At 50.0% G+C, this 21,104-nt stretch overlaps 2 protein-coding genes across 7 annotated transcripts in view; one reads left to right on the top strand and one right to left on the bottom strand.

Moving 5' to 3' along the window:
* LMX1B (LIM homeobox transcription factor 1 beta) overlaps positions 1–494 on the bottom strand; it is an 84,048-nt gene extending 83,554 nt beyond the window's left edge. For both annotated transcript variants that reach the window (XM_082403329.1, XM_082403330.1), the window contains exon 1: positions 199–494. In XM_082403329.1, coding sequence (XP_082259455.1) covers positions 199–337 — 139 coding nt within the window. In that variant the 5' untranslated portion in view covers positions 338–494. The remainder of the gene's footprint in view (positions 1–198) is intronic.
* The window catches only part of LOC309633920 (uncharacterized protein), a 33,367-nt gene that overhangs the window by 427 nt on the left and 11,836 nt on the right, over positions 1–21,104 (top strand). For 2 of the 5 annotated variants that reach the window (XM_082403310.1, XM_082403309.1), the window contains exon 1: positions 746–1,385. Coding sequence is in view for 1 of the 5 variants with exons in the window: in XM_082403311.1 (XP_082259437.1) it covers positions 1,260–1,385 (126 nt within the window). In the remaining 4 variants the exon portion in view is untranslated. Of the gene's footprint in view, positions 1–675; positions 1,386–5,841; positions 12,184–21,104 lie in introns of those variants that run through there. The other 3 variants (XR_014247774.1, XR_014247775.1, XM_082403311.1) reach the window with 3 other exon arrangements.

Raw genomic sequence — 21,104 nt, 5'->3', positions numbered from 1 at the left:
CCTCAGGATGCCTGTCTAGGCGTGCCTGCCTGTTGCCCCTCTGGTGATCACTCCAGGAGTTTTCTCTCTGTGTCCCCCACGCTCGCATGTTCTAAAAACCACTGTCTTTATCCGTTGGCCTGGACCCCTGTGTCCACCTCGGGACGAGGCCCCTGTCCCCTGCCCGTGACCACTCGGGCGTTCCGACCCCGCACTCACCCAGCAGCACCCCCAGAGTGGCGGGCCCGGGGCGCAGGGCGTGCTCCTCCATCTTGATGCCGTCCAACATCTTAGCGCAGTCCGTCTGCCCGCGAGGGAAGCACCTCTCCAGCGATTCGGGACCTGTTGCTATATCCATGGGACGCGGGGCGCGCTGCGGGCCCCGCCGGCCAGGGTGCTCGCCCGCCCGCCCGCCTGCCGGCTCGCCGCCGCCGCGGCGGCCCGGGAGCCGGGGAGGCGCGGCCCCCGCGGGTTTGGGGCTGCGGCTGGGGCCGCCGGCTGTCCCCGGCGAGCGCGGAGCGGCGACGCGCTGGCCCCGGGCCCCGGCGTCGTGCGGGCGGGCCGGGGCGGCTGCAGTCCGCGCCGCGCTCTCCCGAGCACTCGTAGCCACGCGCGCCGGCTCCTCTGTCACCTGCTTGTCAGCCCCGGAGCCGGGCTGCAGCGGCGGCGGCAGACGGAGCCGCGGGGAGGAGAGGGCGGCGGCGGCGGCGGCGGCAGCGGCAGCGGCGGCGGGCGGGGGAGGGGGGGTGCAGGGGCGGCCCCGCGGGCTGCGGGGGGGGGCGCGGGCGGCGCTGCGGGGTCTCGGGCGGGGCGCAGCGGGCCGCGGGGTTCCAGGCGCGCTCCCCGCACTACTCTAGTGCCATGGTGCGCCCGAGGAGCCGCTCGGTTTAGAGCTGGAGCTGGCGGCGGAGGGATACTCCGGCCGGGAGCCGCCTCACCCCTCCTCAAACTTCCTGACATTTGAACTCATTGGTGCGCCTCGTATCCCTACGCCGGGATGAGCCGGAGGCTCCACGTCAAATAGTGCCGTCGCTGCCCCCCCGTTCCCCACGGGAGGGCTTCCCGCGCCCCCGGCGTGCGCCCAGCGCCGTGCCCGGCCCCGAGTGCGGGCCCGGGAGCCCCGGCCAGGCCGAGCGCCCCGCTGGCCCCTCGCAGAAGTTTGGGTCACCTTCGAAACAAATCCTTCTGCCCCACCCCCTTGAAAAACTGATTTGGGAGTTGGGGAATGAAGGCTTTCTTTTTTTCTTTCTCGCCTTCTTTATTATTAATATTTTGTAAAGCTTCAGCGCTAAGAGGAGTGGCCCTGAGCGAGGCCAGACTGCACGGACGGCGGGGAGCGCAGCGGCTCCACCAGGGGACGGCGCCGGCCGGGAGTGGCCGCCCGGGGCCCCCGACTGTCGGCCGAGGTAGGTCGCACCAGGCTGAGTTGGCGTCCCCCGGGTGGCGGCGCCTTCCCGGAGCCGGTTTGGTCCGTGGAAAGGGCTGGCTGCCGGGACCGAGGGACGCGGACTGGCAGGAGGGGAGGACTGCTGGCTCAGGATTTGCCCAAGTCCTGGCCCGGGGAGAGGGGGATTTGGCTCCAGATTTGGGGTGTGGGTCCGGGAAAGCGTCAGGCGTGGCAGAGATTGGGTGGAGAGGTGAGCGAAGATCCCGGAAGGGCCCCGGGATCAAGGATGGGAACACTGGGAAGGCAAGAAAGGTGAGGCCCGGTTTCAGGCGACCTAGAGTTTAGAGAATGATTAGGTGTGAGAAAGGGATCGCGGGTACGGGTGGGGGCAATGGACGAGAACCTGGCCTCACAGGATTGGGAGTGAGGGCCATGGGTAGAGAGTGGTGGCTCCAGGGTCGCGGACTGAAGGCCCTGGAAGATGTGCGTTGGGCTGCTCGAAGGAAACCGGATTGATCGCTGGGATAGGCGACCTTTGGTGGCGGAGGGACCCTGCCGGGGTCGGTAGGCCGTGCCCGGCGGGGACAGGGCCCTGGCCAGCCTGGGCAGCGTGGGCCTCGGCACTGGGGAACGAAAGGCCGGAGAGACCAAGCGGCCGAGTCCAGCGCCCGCCGGGCCTGGCACCCATCGGGCCAGGCACCCGCGCTGGGTACGCAGGCCGCTGCGTCGGCTGCAGTGCACCGCGCCCGGGCCGGCTGTGTCTTCGGCCTCCGGGGTCCCCATGGAGTCGCGGCTCGCCCGGGAGCAGGGGGGCCGATGCAGCCCCGAGGCAGGACCAGATTGACCCTGCGAGCCGCTGCGGGGCAGCCCGGGCCCCTCCCGGAGCGGAGCATTGGCGCGGAGCGGGGCGGGGGCGGAGGGCAAGGGAGGCGGGTCCCCTGACCCCGCTGGAGGCGAGAGGGCGGATCGGATTTGGAGCCTGCGGGAGGCTTGGTCAGAAGTGGCCCCCTGTGCCGCGGGGCCCCGCGGAGGGGCCCGGCTTTGTGGAGGATTAGAAGCTCCCGCCCCAGCCCAGTACCTGCGTGTGTGTCGGTGGGTATCTGTGTGTGTGTCTGTGCATGTGGATGCTCCCGCCCCGGAGGCTCTTCCATGTCCATGCACCCGTGTCTCTGTGCACACACAATTTTGCTGCGTCCCTGCGACTGTCTGGGCTCCGAGTGGCTCCGAGTGTGTGAATCTGTGTCCCCAGCATCCGTGTGTGTGTTTGGATGTGAATCTGCTGGGCCTTACATGCCTCCATCTCTTCCGTGTTTTTGTAGGTCTTTGTGTGTGTCCCTGTGTCTGTCACTCTATGCGGGTGCCACGGTCTTTGTATGTCTTTCATCCTCCGTATTGTGTCTGGGATCCTTTTCTGTTTATGTGTCTTCGTGTCACCTTTGTGTGTCTTTGTGTACCTCCGAGTTTCCGAATGATTCTGTGTGCTCGTGTGTCCCACAGTTCTGTTTGTGTGTGTGTCTTTGTGTCTCCGCGCGTTTCTTGGCGTCTTTGTATCCAGGACGGTGATAAGTAGATGTGGAGTTTCTCTCACACGCCCTTGGTCCCCTGTCCTTGCGCAGCCTGGAAACCCCAGGCCTTGAGCTCCCGAGGCTGGGCCTGGGCCTGGGCCGCCCTCTCCGGGCATCCGGGACGGGGGCTCGGCAGCTGCCGGGAGAAGCCCGGCGGACGAGTCTCGGGCGCGCAGAGCCGGGCGGCGCAGAGCCCGGAGCAGGGCTGGCGGACCGATCGGGCGCATTCTGCCCTCTGCTGGCAGCGCTCCATTCTTGCACCCTCTGTCGGGCGACTGCCTGCAGGCGAGAGGGTCCATGTTCCAGGCCCAGATTGATCCTCTCTTCTCCTTCAGAGCGCACTTAGGAATCCTCTTCCATCGCTTAGGAATCCTATTCCATCACAGGCCCTGCAGACCCACCCCAGACTCCAAATTCCCGGTACAGCGTTCCATCCCCCTGCCCCTGTTTCCCACTCCCCACCTTCCGTGTGCCAGGCCTCTTCTCCACACTTCTCTTCTACCCTTTGGCGGAATGGGGGCCTCTGTGGCCCGGCCTCTGAGGTTTCTCTGACTCCCTGGCTGGCGTTCAGAGTCGTCGAGACTGCCCAGGGTCGCATTCCCAGGCCGCCCAAAGGCCGGGTCTCCAGGCAGAAGGACGTGCAGGCGGTCCCCTCGGATGCCACGGTTCATCTGTCCTGGGGCGCACAGAATCTTGGCATGTCACCCCGTGCCCCTGCCGGCGTCACGGCCCACACCACCAGGGCCTACATCAGGAGGGCCAAGGCAGGTGCTCAGAGCTGCCCGCAGCTGCCGAGGTGCGGGGCTGGACCCAGGCAGCTGGCTGCTCTCTCTGGTCTGGAAGTGGGGCTGCTCAGGCCGCGAACGTGGGGTCCTGGCTCCTCGTCCTCCCCGCTCACTGTGCATTAATCCCCCCACCCACCCCCACTCTGGATCAACCCATAGGTCCTGTTCCTTGCCCTCTGTCCCGGCTCCCCGGTCCCTCATTCCCCTAGCTGAGTCGGCGGCGTCCCGGCTCCTTCGCACACGCGCTCAGACGCCCCAGGTCTCTTTCAAGCACAATCGTGGCTCCTGCACCTCCCGACTGCTTCCCCTGCTGAAAACGTGGCAGACTGAATGGTAGAAACAGGGCCTAGGCCCGAAGTCGGGTACTGCCCACAGGCGGCGAGTGGCATCTTGCTCCGCCCGACGGGAGCCGGTGTGATCCAGGACCTGCCGATTCCCCAGGGCAACCCCAGGCGCTCCGGGCGATCCGGGATTCTCTCTGGCTCGGACTAAAGCGTCAGAAACAGCTTCAGATTTTCTCCACCTAAGGAAGACCGAGTCGGCTGTTTGGAATCACTTGGGAAGAAGCAAGATCTGAGATGGAAGCTCTAGGGCGGGAGTCAGCTCCCCCAATTCTGCAGACGCCTCATCTCCACTGAGCCCTTCCCTGTGCCTCCTTGCTCCTTTCCGTAGGGCTTTGCACTCCCGAAGCCTGCCTTCGCTACCAGCGGCCCACAGGCATGGCCCTAGGACCCTTCTCTCCCCCCAGCGGAGGCCTGTTGGTCCTCCCTCGAGCGGTGCTTTTGACCAGAGCCAGCCCCGGAGTCCCCTCCCAGTTTACAACCCCAGCTGGAAGTGAGAATCCTGGGCAGGGGCGGAGTACAGGGAGCTGCCGAGCCGAGTGCTGTGCAGCGTGAAGGCGCGATTCCACCCTGCCAGCAGGGAGAGTTGGGGCTGCCAGAGCACCCAGACCCGTCCCGCGCTGCCCGCCCACCACTGGCCCTGGGGATCCTCAGATCCGCGGGAGGGAGCCAGGCTGGACCAGAGCCGCCCCCAGCCAAGGCCCGGGCTGGGGGCTGCTATTCCCAGGTCGTAGCCGGGCTCCGGAGACCTGGGTGCTCAGGAAGTGGAGCCGGCCGGCACTGGAAGAGGGCGGGTGTCCCGGCCTTTGGAGCCAGTGGTGACCACCCTTGGCTCCTTGGATCGCGGCTGTACTTGACCCCAGGACACGTGGGTCAAAGGCTCAGTCCCCTTCTCAGCTAGCACAGAGATGGATGTGTGCGATAAGTAATCCGGTCACCTTCCCACAGCCCAGGGAAAAGTGTCTGTGGTCTTCCTGTGCCTGCGGAGAGCTCAGAGATTCTGAGCCCTGTGGAGGTCCACAGAGAGGAATGACTGGGGAGGTCCAAGCTGGGGTCCCTCTGACACAGGACTGGGAGCAGGTTCTCACTCTCCCATCTGCAGTGTTCTAGGCTGAGGTGGCAGGGAACAAGATTTTAGTGGGAGCTTGCTGATGAGGCCCAGTGTTTGTGGCTCTGAGGCTGTATGCTGATGTGTGTCTGTATGCAACGTTGGGACCGCCCAGCTCCAGCAAAGTCCTTCTGCCCTCTCTGCAGCCTAGCCCCACCCTCAACCAGCTGGTGGGGTCTCTGGCCACAGACTCATGACTTCTCAGCACAAGGTCTGGGTCATTAGTCATGGGATTTCTCCCTGGTGGGTCAGGAGATCAGGCTCCCTCAGATCCAAAGGCTACTTTGAGCCCTCAGGGCTGGCGAGGGACAGTGCCCTGGCCAGGTGGCTCAGGGCTAAGGTCTTTCACTGGCCAGGCAGTGGTTAGAAGTGGGGTCAAGAGCAGGTGTCAGGGAGTCACCCAGATCTGGTTCAGGACCTCTGGAGAGTCCTGCCCTCTCTGTCTACCGCAGCTTTCTCGTCTGTAAAGTGGGCATAACAGCATGTATTCCCACAGGGTTGTTGAATGAAATTCAAGTGCTCACCACAGTGCCTGGCACTTAGCAAGTCTCTACTCAAATATTGGCTGAAAGAGAGTCCCCAAGACTTAAGGAAATCACAGCTGCCTCCTCCCCCTCCAACCAGGGCCTGAGGGGAACCAGACACATGCTGAGCCCAGCAATCTCTCTTCCTTTAGGGCAGGTGAAACTCAGGTCCAAGCAGCTGTGGGCTGGGCACAGGAGACCCCCCAGGCAGTGCCCAGACAGCCAGCACAGACCATCTCAGCCTTCACTACTTGCTCGGGCTGTGGAGCCCAGGCTGGGGTTTTTTGGAAGGCAACAAAATTAAGGGCTTCAGCCAATGCATCAAAACTGTATGTGTGGGACTCTCAAGGTGCCATTTATATTTATTTCTTAAAAGGCACTTTCCTCAAGAATCTTTGCATTTCTTGCCAAATGGATGGGTTGGGTTATTTCAGCAGCCCATCTAGAACCAGGGGCTTCCCCGACAGAGGACCCAAACCAGAACAAAGAAAAGGCCAAGGACCATATTTGGAGCCATAAAACCCCCATTAGGACACTAAGAATAACTTGCAGAAAGACATTTTATATGAATTGGATACAAATTCACAAAAGCAAGAAAGTTCATTCGTCTCCACCCCGAGGGTCCACGGCTGGGGAAGGGGACTGGGTGTGATACGGGGGTGAGCGCCCATCCTATTTAACCTTTATCTTAAATCCACTTCAAAAGCTGGGGATCGGCAGAGTTGGAGATTTGCCTCTTCCTGTAATTATTTGGTGTCTAGTAAAGTTTTTATGAGTGTCTGTGCAAATAAATGTATTTGATGGGCATTTGTTTTGGCTAGTGCTGCTTTATATAGGAGGCGTGTGCGTCTTCCGTTGGTCCTCAGAAAAGAATGAGAGTGAAAATAAAAATAAAATCAAGATATCCGGCCCAGGCAGAGGGGCGGAGCCGAGGCAGTCCCACTGCAGACCAACACCCCTCTGACAAGGGCTCGTGGGCACCGGGATGCCGCCAAATGAGTTTGCAGCCTTTGGGTTTCCTGTGTAGAGTTGCTCAGGGCTGGGAGGCGGGCTTGGTGAAACACAGATTCTAGGAAGGCTTTTTCTGGAAACAGAACTCTGCCTGCCTTTTGATTACTGTCCTCTGGGTATCCTTGGTGAAGAAAAATGAATAATAAACAAGGGTGAGTTTTTGGGGTGTCACGTTATCATTTAAGTGGCAAGGTAAACCTACTTCTCTGGAATTGGAGCTCAGCAGGATCTGGTGGAGCGGCAGGTTGAACGGACATATGGCTCCCCAGCCCTCTCCGGACAAGGCGGCCGGCGGGGGGGACAGGATAGGTGTTCCTCCTGTGTGGCTCGGGGAAGCAGGGGTGCTCCCTAAGGACCAGGAGCCAATCCAGGGTGTCAGGGGCTAGGAGCACCCATGCCCCTGTCTCACGTGTCCACCTGGCACCCAGGATGCAGCCTGCAGGTGCATTCCGTTTAGCCCATGCTGGCTTGTCTCTCCTCCCAGCACTGCAGTCCTGATTTATTTGTTCTAAAATTATTTTAGCATTTTATTGAAGTATGATATACATATAGAGAAGTCACAGTGCATAAATTTACAAAAGGGACACGGTGATGCCCCCAACACCCCAATCAGGAGAGAGAATGTTCTGGCTCCCCAGAATCTCTCCTCATCCCCCGCCCCCCCCCCCAGGCACTACCCATCCCTTCCTCCAAGGAAACCACTCTCTGGTTTCTAACACCATACATGAGTTTCATCTGTTTTTGAATTTTATATAAGTGGAATCGTAGAGTATATGTGTCTTACCATACTTTAATCATGAGATTTTGCATGAAAATATGGATTTTTCTCGTGAAACATCAGAGGTCTGATTATCTTGGACCCTTATTCCAGCAGGGTGTTGATAATCTGGAGCTGAATTGTGCCCTTCCTCCCTCCCCGCAATTAACCCCCACTCCCACCCTGCTCCAGGCAGGACACCTGCCCTCTTCAGTGTCTGGCTTGGTGACTCCTGCTGTAAACCTATGGCTTCTCCCCTGATCTTCAACCCCTCCCCAAAAGGAATTACTGTGTGTACACTGGGGAAGTGCATCCAGAATCTTCTCTTATCCCAGTCCCTTCATCTACATCCAGTACCCTCTGAGGTAGAAATCATGAGACCTTTTAGCAGGTGAGGAAATCAGCACCGCAGAGAGGTGAAGTCACTTTTCTGGGGTCACACAGCATTGTAAGTGTCAGATCCTGGATTCAAACCTGGATTGGCTGAACCCCAAACCTCAGGCTCTTGTCACCTCCCCACACGGCTCCCCTGGGCATCCAGGCCCAGGCGTGAACAATCCCCTTCTGCCTCCTTCCAGCAGGGAGGAAGCTGGACTTTTTCCAAAGGAAACGCTGGGAAACACAAAACCCAAAACAGAAAACAGGGCAGGGATGGTTCCCAGGCCCCGGCAGCCTAACCTCGGGTGATGCAAGTCTAGTCTGGGACGGGCTGGTCTGGACTGGTGCAGCCTCCCCAGATGCAGCAAAGGAGGGTGGCATCGTGCCAGTCACTGAATATCCACCATGTGCCAGGCGCTTCCTGTATGTCATCCCCAAATGTTCACAAGGTGCCTACGAGGTAGGTATTATTATTTAGCCCCACTGTACAGATGAGAAAACTGAGGTTCAGAGAGGTCAATGTCTTACCTTGGACCACAAATGTATGAGTGGTATGTCTTTGCTCTGTACCACATTGGCTCAATCTTCTTATTGGAGCCCCCTCCACTCTCCTGTTATGATGAGGGTGCAGCCAGATGCTTCCTCTTGGGTGCTCAAAGATTCTGGAGTCTGGCTGGCATGGCTTGGGGCTTAGTTTCAGGAGCCACATGATAGTTCATAGGACCTCAGTTTCTTCATCGGGAAAGTGGGGATAATATTACTACTTTTCATGACAATTTGGAGGTTCAACGAGGTCTGTGGGCTTTTGAATCTGGAAGAAGTAGCAGTGGTCTGTTAGAGGGGGCAGGAGGGTCACTGGATATGCAAAGGTCCTGAGGCAGGAAAGAACTTGATCCATTGGAAGCCTGTATGGCTGGGTCAGAGGAAGGACGTGGCTGCAGGTGTGGGCAGGAGCCTGACCACAGGACGTTATAGGTCACAACGAGGAGTGTGGACTTGAACCTGAAGGCAGTAGGGAGCCATGGGAGGGTTTAAACAGCATTGTGCCACGGTCATGTTTGTTTTTTAGGAAGATCTCTCTGGCTGCGATGAGGGGTGAGACCATAGGCAGGAGGCCAAGTGATAAGGCCTTTGGGTTTCAATATCCCTTTTGTATGGAATGAGGTTGGGCGGTCCGCAGAGCAGACCTTATCCTCTAATTTCCCATAGAGGTTGTGTTTCCAGATTCAGGGTTTCATGTTACACAGAGTTATTCTTTCTGGAATGTGTCCCCCGAGCAACCCCGCTGGACCCTCTGTGGAAGGAGGGGCTCTTCTGAATGCAAGATGCACATTTATGCAAAAAAGTAGAGCATCGCAGTCCCGGGGCTTGGCAGTGTCTGTCCCTGAAACAGTCCAGCAACCAACAGATGGAACAGCGTTTAGGAGTTGGGACAGGCTGCAAACATCAATAATAACAATACTAGTAAAGATAACAACAATGAACCTTTACTGATGACTTACCATACCAGGCCTTTGTGAAGTCTCTAACATCTGGGATCTCATGGAATCCTAAAATAAGCCTGTGAGTTAGCTGGCACTTACACCCATTGCACAGATGAGGAAAGCGAGGCCCAGAGTGGGGAAGTGCCTTGCTCATGGTTACTGAGGGGCAGAACCAGGCTGCCACCTGTGGGTGCTGGGCCACCTCAGAAGGGAGGCAAGCTGGCGTGTTGTTGAACTTTGTGGGATCCAGACAGCCCTGCAACTGTTCCCAGTGCACAGAAAAGCCAGAAAATTCCAACCCAGCATCCTGGCCTCCATCTACACTTCAGCCCACACAATCTGCCCTGCAAAGTTATTCTCCCTGGAAGAACTTGGTAATTCAGGCTTTTCCAAACCCAGGAGAAGCTTCCAAGTCTAGAATCCTCCCAATGGCCTCTAAGGCCTCTTGGCCCGTGTCCACCTCCCTGGCCTCATCCCTACCTCCTTCCCCTCCAGGCTGCACTACATGCCAAGTGTACTGGCCTTATTTCAGCTTCTCAAGCAGCTCCTACTCTCTCCTGCCTGCAGGCTCTGAACAGGCTGTTCCCTTTGCCTGGCAGGCTTTCTCCACTCTCTATTCCTAGCTTACTCCTATTCATCCCTTCTGTCTCAGTGTAAATGTCACCACCTCCCAGGAGGCTTCCTTCACTCCCTGTACTAGCTTAGGTCTACCTCTTACATGTTTTCAGCAACGTGTGTTTCTGCATCTTGGTGAGATGGGTTATCTGTCTTCCTCACCCTTCTCCCGTCCCCGTGTGGTCTCAGGAAGGAGTGATGGGGAGCACATCCTCAGTGTCAAGGCAGTGAAGGGGATCTGTAAGACGGGGAGGGGACAAGTGCCCTTGAAATATAACACGGTCCACATTGTGCTTGCTCGGTGGTTGGAGCTATGCGTCTCCCCTGTAGACCAGCTGAGGACTCAAGGCAAGAAACGACTTCTCACAGCATAAGATGAGTCTGATTTCTTGTACTGAATGAGCGTCCCATTTCGTCCCCCCTTCGCTGCCTTCCCTTCTCCGGGGGAGTGCTAAGAATGGGGAAGAAGAAAGCTTGGACTCACAGCCCATGCTGGAGAAGACGCAAATGGAGACTTGGGCTTGCTAGATTCTAGGGGAGGGTAGAATGATCTGGGGAAACTGAGGCAGCAGGGTCTTGGGGATGGGGGAGGAGCTAAGGGGCCTGGGGGTGGGAGATGGCAGAGGGTGAGGAATGGAGAGGCTGTTCTCTGTTTCTGGGGATTCTTTTTTTTTTTTAATTTTTAAAGATTGAGGTATAGTTGATATACCTGGGGATTCTTGATGGCAACCATAGAGGCAACTCCTGGGGGCGCTGTGGTGTCTCAGTGCCAGCGGACAAGAAGAGGTAGCTGGGAGCCTGGTCCCCATCATAAGCACCGAGTGCATGGTGGTGACCGTCAGGGCTCCAACCATAAGGCCTCAAGCCCTTGTCTGCCACCCCTGAGCGGAGGCCAGATTCCCATGGAAGGAGGTCATTGTGTGGGCAATTGGAAGGTGACAGCCCTGAGGGGACCCCGCAAAAGGAAACCTGTGTTTTCAGGGTGTTAAGGCATGGGAGCAATTTTAAAAATCTGTTTTCAAACCATTTCTTTGAGAAGCTCATTTCTTTTTAATAAAAGAACGTTAAGAAGTACAACACAAACAAGAGCCTTTTATTTATTTTTATTTTTATTTTTTTTAATATCTTTATTGGAGTATAATTGCTTTACAGCGCTGTGTTAGTTTCTGCTGTATAACAAGGTGAATCAGCTGTGTGTATACATATATCCCCATATCCCCTCCCTCTTGCACCTCCCTCACACCCAAGCAAGAGCCTTTTAGACAATAAATGTTTTCTGCATTTAGGAAGCGCCCCTTCGGGGGGACGGAAGGCTTCATGGGAGTCTCAGGGCCCTGAGCTCTGAGTTCTAGGTTGTGTGGGAGCCCAGAACAGTCCAGGCTGCCCAAGGAGAGCCAGGCTGGGGGACCGTGGTGATGGGAGATGATTCCATTATGCCCTGAACATGTGAGGAGGGATGGAGAACACCCTGCATTTGCCTAACAAGAAGATATTCCCAAATGTTTTTGGCCAATTTGAGTATAGAAACTCCAGACAAAGAAACTGTCAAATGCCTACTTAAATTATTAATTTTATGAGTTGGGTATTACCTGCAAAATTATAATAACAGTTTTTATTATTATAATTTTGGATGTTTATAACAGTAACCTGACAAACGGGTTAAAAGGAGATAGTAAATATAAATATTGTTTTTTTCTTGCAGTTTCTGAGACAGTTTAGTTTCAGACTCTTCACTTGCATTTCTTCCTTTTTTTATTATTGTTTTTAATTGTGATGAAATACACATAACATAAAACTTACCATCTTAACTATTTTTACGTGTACAGTGGCATTAAGTATATTCACACTGGTTGTACAGCCGTCACTCATTTCCAGAACTCCTGTCATCTTGCAAAAGCCAGGACATGGAAGCAACATAAATGTCCATCGACAGACGAATGGGTAAAGAAGATGTGGTACATATATACAATGGAGTATTACTCAGCCATAACAAGGAACGAAATTGGGTCATTTGTAGAGACGTGGATGGACCTAGAGTCTGTCATACAGAGTGAAGTAGGTCAGAAAGAGAAAAACAAATATATATTAACGCGTATATGTGGAATCTAGAAAAATGGTACCGATGAACCTATTTGCAGGACAGGAACAGAGACGCAGACATAGAGAACGGACGTGTGGACATGGGTGGGGGAAGGGGGGGTGGGATGTACTGGGAGGCTGGGATTGACATATATACACGACCATGTGTAAAACAGACAGCCAGCGGGAACCTGCTGTGTAGTGCAGGTCCGTGGTGACCTAGAGGGGTGGGATGTGGGAGTGGGAGGGAGGTCCAAGAGGGAGGGGATGTATGTGTACGTATAGCTGATTCACTTTGTCGTACAGCAGAAACTAACACAACATTGTAAAGCAACTATACTCCAATTAAAAAAAAAAAACATGAAACTCTGTCCCCAGTAAACAATAACTTCCTATTCTCTCCTTCCCCGACCCCCTGGCAACCACCGTTCAACTTTCTGTCTCTATGAATTTGACTACTCTAGGTATCTTACTTAGGTGTAATCATACATATTTGTTCATTTGTGACGGCTTATTTCACTTAACATAATGTCCTTGAGGTTCATCTGTGTTACAGCATGTGTCAGAAATTCCTTCTTTTTTAAGACTGAATAGTATTCCATTGTACATATATACCACATTTTGTTTATCCATTTATCTGTCAGTGGACACTTGAGTTGCTTCCACCCCTTGGCTATGGTGAATAACGTGGCTATGAACATGAGTAGACAAATATCTCTTCAAATCCCTGCTTTCAGTTCTTTTGGGTGTATACCGAGAATTCGATTTGCTGGATCATATGGTGATTCTATTTTAATTGTTTTGAGGAAGCACCATACTGTTTTCCACAGTGGCTGCACCATTTTACACTTCCACCAACAGTACACAAGTGTTCCAATTTCTCCAACTCCTCTGTTTTTTGATAGTAGTGTCCTAATTGGTGTGACGTGGTGTCATCGTAGTTTTGATTTACACGTCCCCAATGAATAGTGATGCTAAGCATTTTTTAAAAATATTTATTTATTTATTTATATTATTTTTGGCTGCATCGGGTCTTAGTTGCGGTGCATGGGCTCTTTGTTGCAGTGTGCCGGCTTCTCTCTGGTTGTGGCATGTGGGCTTAGTAGTTGTGGCCCGCAGGCTTAGTTGCCCCGTGGCATGTGGGATCTTAGTTCCCCGACCAGGGATTGAACCCATGTCCCCTGCATTGGAAGGCTGGTTCTTAACCACTGGACCACCAAGGAAGTCCCAGATGCTAAGCATTTTTTCATGTGCTTATTGACCATTTGTATACCTTCTTTGGAAAAATGTCTATCAAGTCTTTCCCTCATGTTTGGTGGGGTTTTGGGTTGTTGTTTTTTTTTCTTAATTTTTGTGTATTTATTTATTTATTTTTGGCTGCATTGGGTCTTCGTTGCTGCATGCAGGCTCTCTGTAGTTGCGGCGAGCAGGGTCTACTCTTTGTTGTGGTGCGTGGGCTTCCCATTGCGGTGGCTTCTCCTGTTGCGGAGCACGGGCTCTAGGCGTGCAGGCTTCAGTAATTGTGGCTCATGGCTCTAGAGCACAGGCTCAGTAGTTGTGGCACACGGGCTTCAGTAGTTGTGGCTCATGGCTCTAGAGCACAGGCTCAGTAGTTGTGGCGCACGGGTTTAGTTGCTCCGTGGCATGTGGGATCTTCCCGGACCTGGGACTGAACCCACGTCCCCTGCATTGGCAGGTGGATTCTTAACCACTGTGCCACCAGGGAAGGCCCGGGGTTTTTGGTTGTTGTTGAGTTATAGGAGTTCTTTATATATTCTGGATATTAACCTCTTATCAAATATATGATTTGCAAATATTTCTCCCATACAGTGGGTTGTATTTTCACTCTGTTGATCATGTCCTTTAATGCACAGAAATTTTCAATTTTGAGGTCCAATTTGTCTATTTTTGCTTTCGTTGCCTGTGCTTCACCTGCATTTGTGAAGCTGTGTCCTTTGTCATTATGAAGCCACTGTTCAAAATGTTCAGCATCACTTTCCAAAACACCTCTCTCCACTTCTCTCTAAGTTGTTTGACACGCAAATTCATGCTTAGTGCGGTAATTATCCCAGCCACAAATACCACTTTGCCACACATTATGGCACTGGTCTCTACTTATTCTCCTTGTAGGTACACACTCATAATCTGCAGAGCTTCTATACTGCATCATAAAGTGAGTTGTGAAAGGCTTGTTTGCAACAGTGTGCAACCCCTGTGTGTGCCAGGCCACACTCCCAGGAGAAATTCTAAAGCTACACGAAATTACTTTATCTCTTTTAGCCCTTTTGTCAGCTTACTGCGATTAACATCCAAAATGAGCACCCAGTGAGGTCATTTCAGGCTAATGCGTCTTCCCCAAACAGTGTTCTGTTGGTCAAATGAAATAATTGAGAGAATATCCCATAATACAACATGCTTTGGAAAGAGGCAAATATAAGGAATAATTTTGGGGGGAAAAGCTCTACTTTCTATTCTAGCTGTAGAATAATTAATATAAAATAATAACAATAATAATAGCAGCAGAAATAATCACCATTTGTTGGGAGCCACTCCAGCCTGGCTCTGAGCTCATTGCTTCACACACATTCTCACTGAATGCACACACCAGCCTTACGAGGAAGTTGCTCGCATAGTTCCCCATCTACAGATGGGGAAATTGAGGCTCAGGCAGTTGAAGACACGTGCTGGGAGAGCTGGGATTTGAACCTATGTGTTTCAGAACCCAGGCTTTTAATCACTACACATTTCTGCTTTTATCTACCTGGTTTATGCCAGGCTATGAGCGCCCGGCACTGGTGTGACCCAGAGAGGAACCTGCTCAAGTGGTAGTGGGGGTTAAAATCCTCCTACTTCGCTCAAGCAAAGTTGGCTGCAGGGCTGGGGCCCCTACCCAGCTTGTTTCCTTCTGCCTGGTGGTTGGTAGCCCTTCCCAGGGTACAGGCTGATATGGGGAGGGGGCAGCACAGGTGGCCCCTCCTGACCTCTGCTCAGGCAGGTTAGAACCAACTCACCAACAGGCACTTGGAAGGAAAAGGGGAAGAAAGTTACCAGTCAGGTCAATTTTACACAAAGAGGTGACAACATGAAAACATCAGAGGCACAAGAGACCCTGGGTTGCCTCTGGCTTTGTTAAAAGGAGCTTATATTTTTATTTTTGGTAAACTTTTTTTTTTATTATGGAAAATTTCAAACATATATAAAAGTAGAGAGAATAATATACCTATCACCCAGCTTCAACAATTATAACTCATGCCCAATCTTGTTTCATCTACATTCCACCCCAATTCCTCTATCCCAATGGATTATTTTGAAGCAAATCCAGATACTCTAACATCTCAACCATAGCTATTTGGCTATATCTTTCTAAAAGTTAAGAAAATCTTTTTTAAAAAAGAAGGCTATAGCCATAATACCATTATCACAGCTGGAGAAATTATTATCATCACACATATCTAGTCATTGTTTACATTTCTTTGACGGTCTCATAAATGTTTTCTGTACCTTGTAAAAACGTCCATATATGTCCCTTAAGTCCCTTTTAATCTATAAGCCCCTCCCCCCCCACCTCTCTGCCCTTGTCATTTATTTGTTGAAGGAAACTGGTTGTTTGTCCTGTAGAGTTTTCCTCAATCTGGATTGTATTCCTGTGAGTTCCTTTAACATGTTCCTCTGTCCTCTGTATTTCCTGTAATTAGATCTAAGGCTTGATGAGATTCAGGTTCGATTTTTGGCCACAATACTTCACAGGAGGTATCCTGTCCTTCCATCAGGAGGCCCATAATGTCTTGTGATCTCTCTTTTTGTGAAGTTAGCAGTCATTGATGTTCATTGCCCAAGTTCATTCTTTCATTGGGGATTGCAAAGTGATGATATTCTAAATCTGTCTTCCTTCTTCATTTATTAGCTGGAATACTTGTAAAAGCGAAACTTCTCTTCTTCAACTCTTTAGTTACCCCAAGGTACAGTACAATATCCTTCATACATACAATACAGATAGTACAAAGACTTGATTCTTTAATAGTTCTCAAATACTGAGTTGGTTTCCTGACATCCTTGGAGTTATTTTTTATTGAGTTATTATTATTTTTTTTTTAGTATCATTATGAACATAGGGATTTAATGTTATTTGGTGTGTTTCAGTCCCCTGCAATTATTATTCTTATTGATACTCAAATGATCCCACTTGACCAGAGTGAAGCTTTTTGGGTTGGCTCCTGTAGCCTTTTGACCTCAGTAGACTTTGATAACTTCTTTGCTTTCTGGAATAGCAAGATGCCCAGGTTTGTCTTGGACATTTTCTGCTCCAGACCTGGAATCAGCCATTTCTTCAAGGATCCCTGGTTTCTTTGAGTGGGGAGTGGTATTTAGAGACCACAATCAAGGTTTAAGTGATGCTTATTGCCATTGGGTTGGTCATTGTTTCTGGGCATTTTCAGTGGACAGAGCTAGGAAATACATTTTTTTTTTTTTAAAGATAGAATATATCGTGAGTCATAACTACCAAAACTTGGAAGCAACAAAGATGTCCTTTAGAAGGTGAATGGATAAACAAACTAGTATATCCACACAATGGAACGCTATTCAGTGGTAAAAAGAAATGAGGTATCAAGCAATGAAAGGCATAAAGGAGACTTAACTGCATATTGCTAGGTGAGAGAAGTCAATCTGAAAAGGCTACATATTGTATGATTCCAACTATATGATATTCTGGAAAAGGCAAGACTCTGGAGACAGATCCGTGGTTGCCAGGAGTTGGGGGGTGGGTGGGAGGGGTGAATGGGCAGAACACAGAGGATTTTTAGGGCATGGAAACTATTCTGTATGATACTACAATGGTGGATACATGTCATTATATGTTTGTCAAAACCCTTAAAATGTGCAGCACCTAGACTGAATTGTAATATCAACTGTGGACCTTGGGTCATAATTATATATCAATATTAGCTCATCACTTGTAACAAGTGTACTCCACTAATGCAAGATGTTAAATAATGGGGGAAATTGGGGGAGGCGGAGATGAAGGGGTATATGGGAAGTCTTGGTACTTTCTATTCAATTTTTCTGTAACCCTAAAACTGCTAAAAAAATAAAGTCTGTTAATTTATTTTCAAAATATGAGTTCAATTGACATTTCTAATTTAAATTCAGGGCTATAGTGTTTTTACTTAGTCTCATCCGTCTTACGTCTGCATATCCTTTCTCCCATGCTGTGTGTCCTTTCTTCCCAGTTCCCAGTGAAAGATACACTCATTTGCTAAGTCCTACTCCACATAACACTCTCAGATGAGGATACCAATACCACCAAAAATGCAATTATTGATTTTTTTCTTTTGCAGTTTTTTAATTTTTGCTTTGCCTTTAGGGAATATCTTATTAGGGATGGACAGTCAAAACTGCTGTGTTTTAGTCATTTGGAGGAATTCCTCTCCATGTATTTATCACCAACTTGCCATAAGTTAGCTTTTTGTTTGTTTGTTTTCCTTTTGTTATTTGGAATTTCTTTTCCAAACATTTAACATGTTTAAAATATGGTTATGTAGAATATTTCCATGGTTTCCAACTCAGGTCCACAAATCATGGAATATTACAAGTAGTCTAGTTTCTGTCTCTGCCCCTCTACCCTGTTCCCTTTCTCTCCTGTTAGATAACTTTTGCTGCTTCAGATTTTTAATTTATCCTTTCATTTTATTTATTTCTTAATATATTTTTTTTTATTTTATTTTATTTTTGGCTGTGTCGGGTCTTAGTTGCGGCACGCTTCTCTCTAGTTGAGGCGCACAGGCTCAGTAGTGGTGCCGCATGGGCTCAGTAGTTGTGTCACGGGAGCTTAGTTGCCCTGAAGCACGTAGGATCTTAGTTCCCCGACCAGGGATCGAACCCGCGTCCCCTGCATTGGAAGGCGGATTCTTAACCACTGGACCATCAGGGAAGTCCCTATCCTTTCATTTTAAAATGTAATGCCTCCTCTTTTCTTAGATAAATAAGAGTATAGTATACACACTCTTCTCCAAATTTTAAACCAAATTTCTTTCTAGTCAAGCTCCAAATACTGACAGAGGAAGGCCTGACCCCAGACTTTGTACACGGTCAGAATCCACCCAATTTGAGATACATTATTTCTGTTCTTTGTTGAGGGCCTACTGCTATTTCCAGGTTTGTATAAAAAGATTTCTGTGTGTTAGTTGAGCCTTTAAACAATCCCATGAGGTAGGTATTATTCCCCTATTTTGCAGAAGTGAAAACTGGAGCTTAACGAACTGGGATTTGAACTCCTGTCTCCCTGATTTCACCCATTTGTTCATAAGTATTTCCGAAGCTCCTAACTCTGTTTCAGACCCCATCCCAGGTACTGGGATTCAGAGATGAACCAGGCAGGGTCCTGTCCTCATGGGGCTCACATCTAGGGGATCATTCATGTCTGAGCATCTGTTCATCTGTCGGTCCACCACTGCACAGGGAACGCCTCAAGGGAATCTGTCTGATCCACTCAAAGTGAGAGCCCCGCACAGCAGAAACCAGTGGATGTTTGTTGAATGAATAAATAAATAAATGAAGAAAGAAGGTTGAAAGGAGAACAAAGCTTGTGGTTGTTATGGAAGTTTTATGCCTCTTATACTCAGAAACCTTTGTTAAAAATTTAATAACTTTTAAATTATGGATATAATGCACCTCATTATAGAAAATTTGGAAACTATAGAAAAGCGCAAATGAGAAAATAAAAATAATCCATAATACTAGCCCCCAAAGTTAGTCTTTTTGTGTATTCCTTTGGTCTTTTTTATGTATGAATATCTTTTTTTTAAGATACAACATTTGGATCTTGCTATATATCTATATCTATATCTGTATAGATAGATAGATATATCTGTAGTTTGCATTTAAAAAACTCACTAACGATGTATCATGAACATTTTCCTAATCGAACATCTTTTCAAACCTAAGTGTCTACTTAGAGGTTGGATTTATTTTCACCAGTGACTACATCCTTTACCATATAAAATAATTATAAACTCAAGACTGAGGTTAAATCATAATGAGAAGAATATTTAGCAGGCTTCTAGGCAGCGCACTGGGCCTCAGCCATGACCATACAATCTTTCCCCGGCAAACGCCCAGGGAAATGCCTTGAGAATGTCAGCTGGAGGCGTCAGCCTTACTTGGCTCCTTTAATACTCGGAGTTATATTATCAGCACATTCACTTTCTACAGTTCTGATCTCTGCAGATACCACTAAAATTCTCTCTTGGCTGCAGAGGAACTGTATACAGGCATCAGAGTGTGATTAAAGGCTGTCTCGGGCTTCCCTGGTGGCGCAGTGGTTGAGAATCTGCCTGCCAATGCAGGGGACACGGGTTTGAGCCCTGGTCTGGGAAGATCCCACATGCCGCGGAGCAACTAGGCCCGTGAGCCACAATTACTGAGCCTGCGCGTCTGGAGCCTGTGCTCCGCAACAAGAGAGGCCGCGATAATGAGAGGCCTGCGCACCGCGATGAAGAGTGGCCCCCGCTTGCTGCAACTAGAGAAAGCCCTCGCACAGAAACGAAGACCCAACACAGCCATAAATAAATAAATAAATAAAAATTAAAAAAAAAAAAAAAAAAAAAAAAAAGGCTGTCTCTGGAGTCAGACTCACCCTAAGCCCGGCTCCACATGAGATGGCTGTGTGATCTCGGCAAGGAAATTCACCTCTCTTGGCTTCAGTTCCCTCATCTGTAACACAGAGCAGCACCTGTTCACACCTCCACTGGCGGTCACGGGGACTCAATAGCACAATGCCTGGCACATGATAAGTCACCAATAAATATCAGGTATTATAACTTGTGTTTGGAGCGTTTTCTCTTCTATCCAAGTGGCATTTGCCATTCTCTGGTGTGAGGGTTGCTCTTGACAACTCGTCTTGATAGAAAGATATGAAGCAACTGGATGACCAACCATCTTAGAAGGAAGCATTGGACACAAGGGTCTCAGGTGTGCCCTGACCCCACCCTGACCTTAAGCAGTCAGGCATCCTAAACACATTGACAGGGGATTATGGCTTTATTTTGTTTCTAAATTCATCAAAATACTACACAAGTAATCATGGAAGCCAATATCACATAGTAACGAAGTTTCTGGTCCTTGGAGCTAGACAATGAAGGTTCAAATCTCTGCCTCCTTACTTACTATCTGTATCATTTTGAACAAACTATTTCCCGTCTCTGAGCTGCAGCTTCCTCATTAGTAAGTTGGAGATAACTGCGGGGGACAGATTTTCCCCCTCCCATCCAGCATCCATTACCCTGCTTTTGCTGTTGCTTTGGGAGAACCAATTCTCTCCTACCCTAAACTGTGATTTCACTCCCTGGCTCTGTGATTGGGGCATGTGACCTGGGCTTAAGCCAATCAGTGCACCCATCACCTGACCACAGAGATTGGTTGGTGGGTGGTCATGTGACCCAGGCCAGTCCAATGGAGTACCCCTTAGGGCCTTTGAGAACCACTTCTTCTCCATAGCCTTGCAGTTGTGAGGGTGTGACTGGCTCCTGCTTCAAAGCCATCTTGCTCCCAAATGGAAACATGCTCCAGGGGAATAGAGTCAAGAGAAACGAGTTGTGGACAAATTTTGAGCCCCTGCTTGAAGCCCAATCATGATTTTCCATTGACACAAGTGAATTAATCCTCTTTCTTTGCTTAAACCAGTTTGAATTGGGTATTCAAACTGGGTATTCTGTCACTTTCAACGGAAAGAATCCTGCAATTGTACCTGGGTATTCTGTCACTTTCAACTGAAAGAATCCTGCAATTGTACCTGGGTATTCTGTCACTTTCAGCTGAAAGAATCCTGTCTCCCAGAATTGTTATAAGGATTAGATAAGGAAACATATAGAAAGCCCTCAATGCAGTACTTGGAACAAAGTATGTGCTTAATAAATGGTAGTTATTTATATTGTTGTCATTATAACTTTGTAGAAAAGCAAGAAAATCAGATAAAACAAAAAATATCAGGGAAAAAAGTCACATTATTCCTAATTTCACCTCTTAGGGATAATCAAGTAAACATTTTGAAATATTCTTCTTCCAGACATTTTCATATATATATATTCATAAAAAC

The sequence above is a fragment of the Balaenoptera borealis genome (assembly GCF_965194805.1).
Source record: "Balaenoptera borealis genome assembly, chromosome: 8".
Taxonomy (NCBI): domain Eukaryota; kingdom Metazoa; phylum Chordata; class Mammalia; order Artiodactyla; family Balaenopteridae; genus Balaenoptera; species Balaenoptera borealis.
The sequence above is the reverse complement of the archived record's forward strand: the minus strand, read 5'-3'. Positions and strand labels throughout refer to the sequence as shown.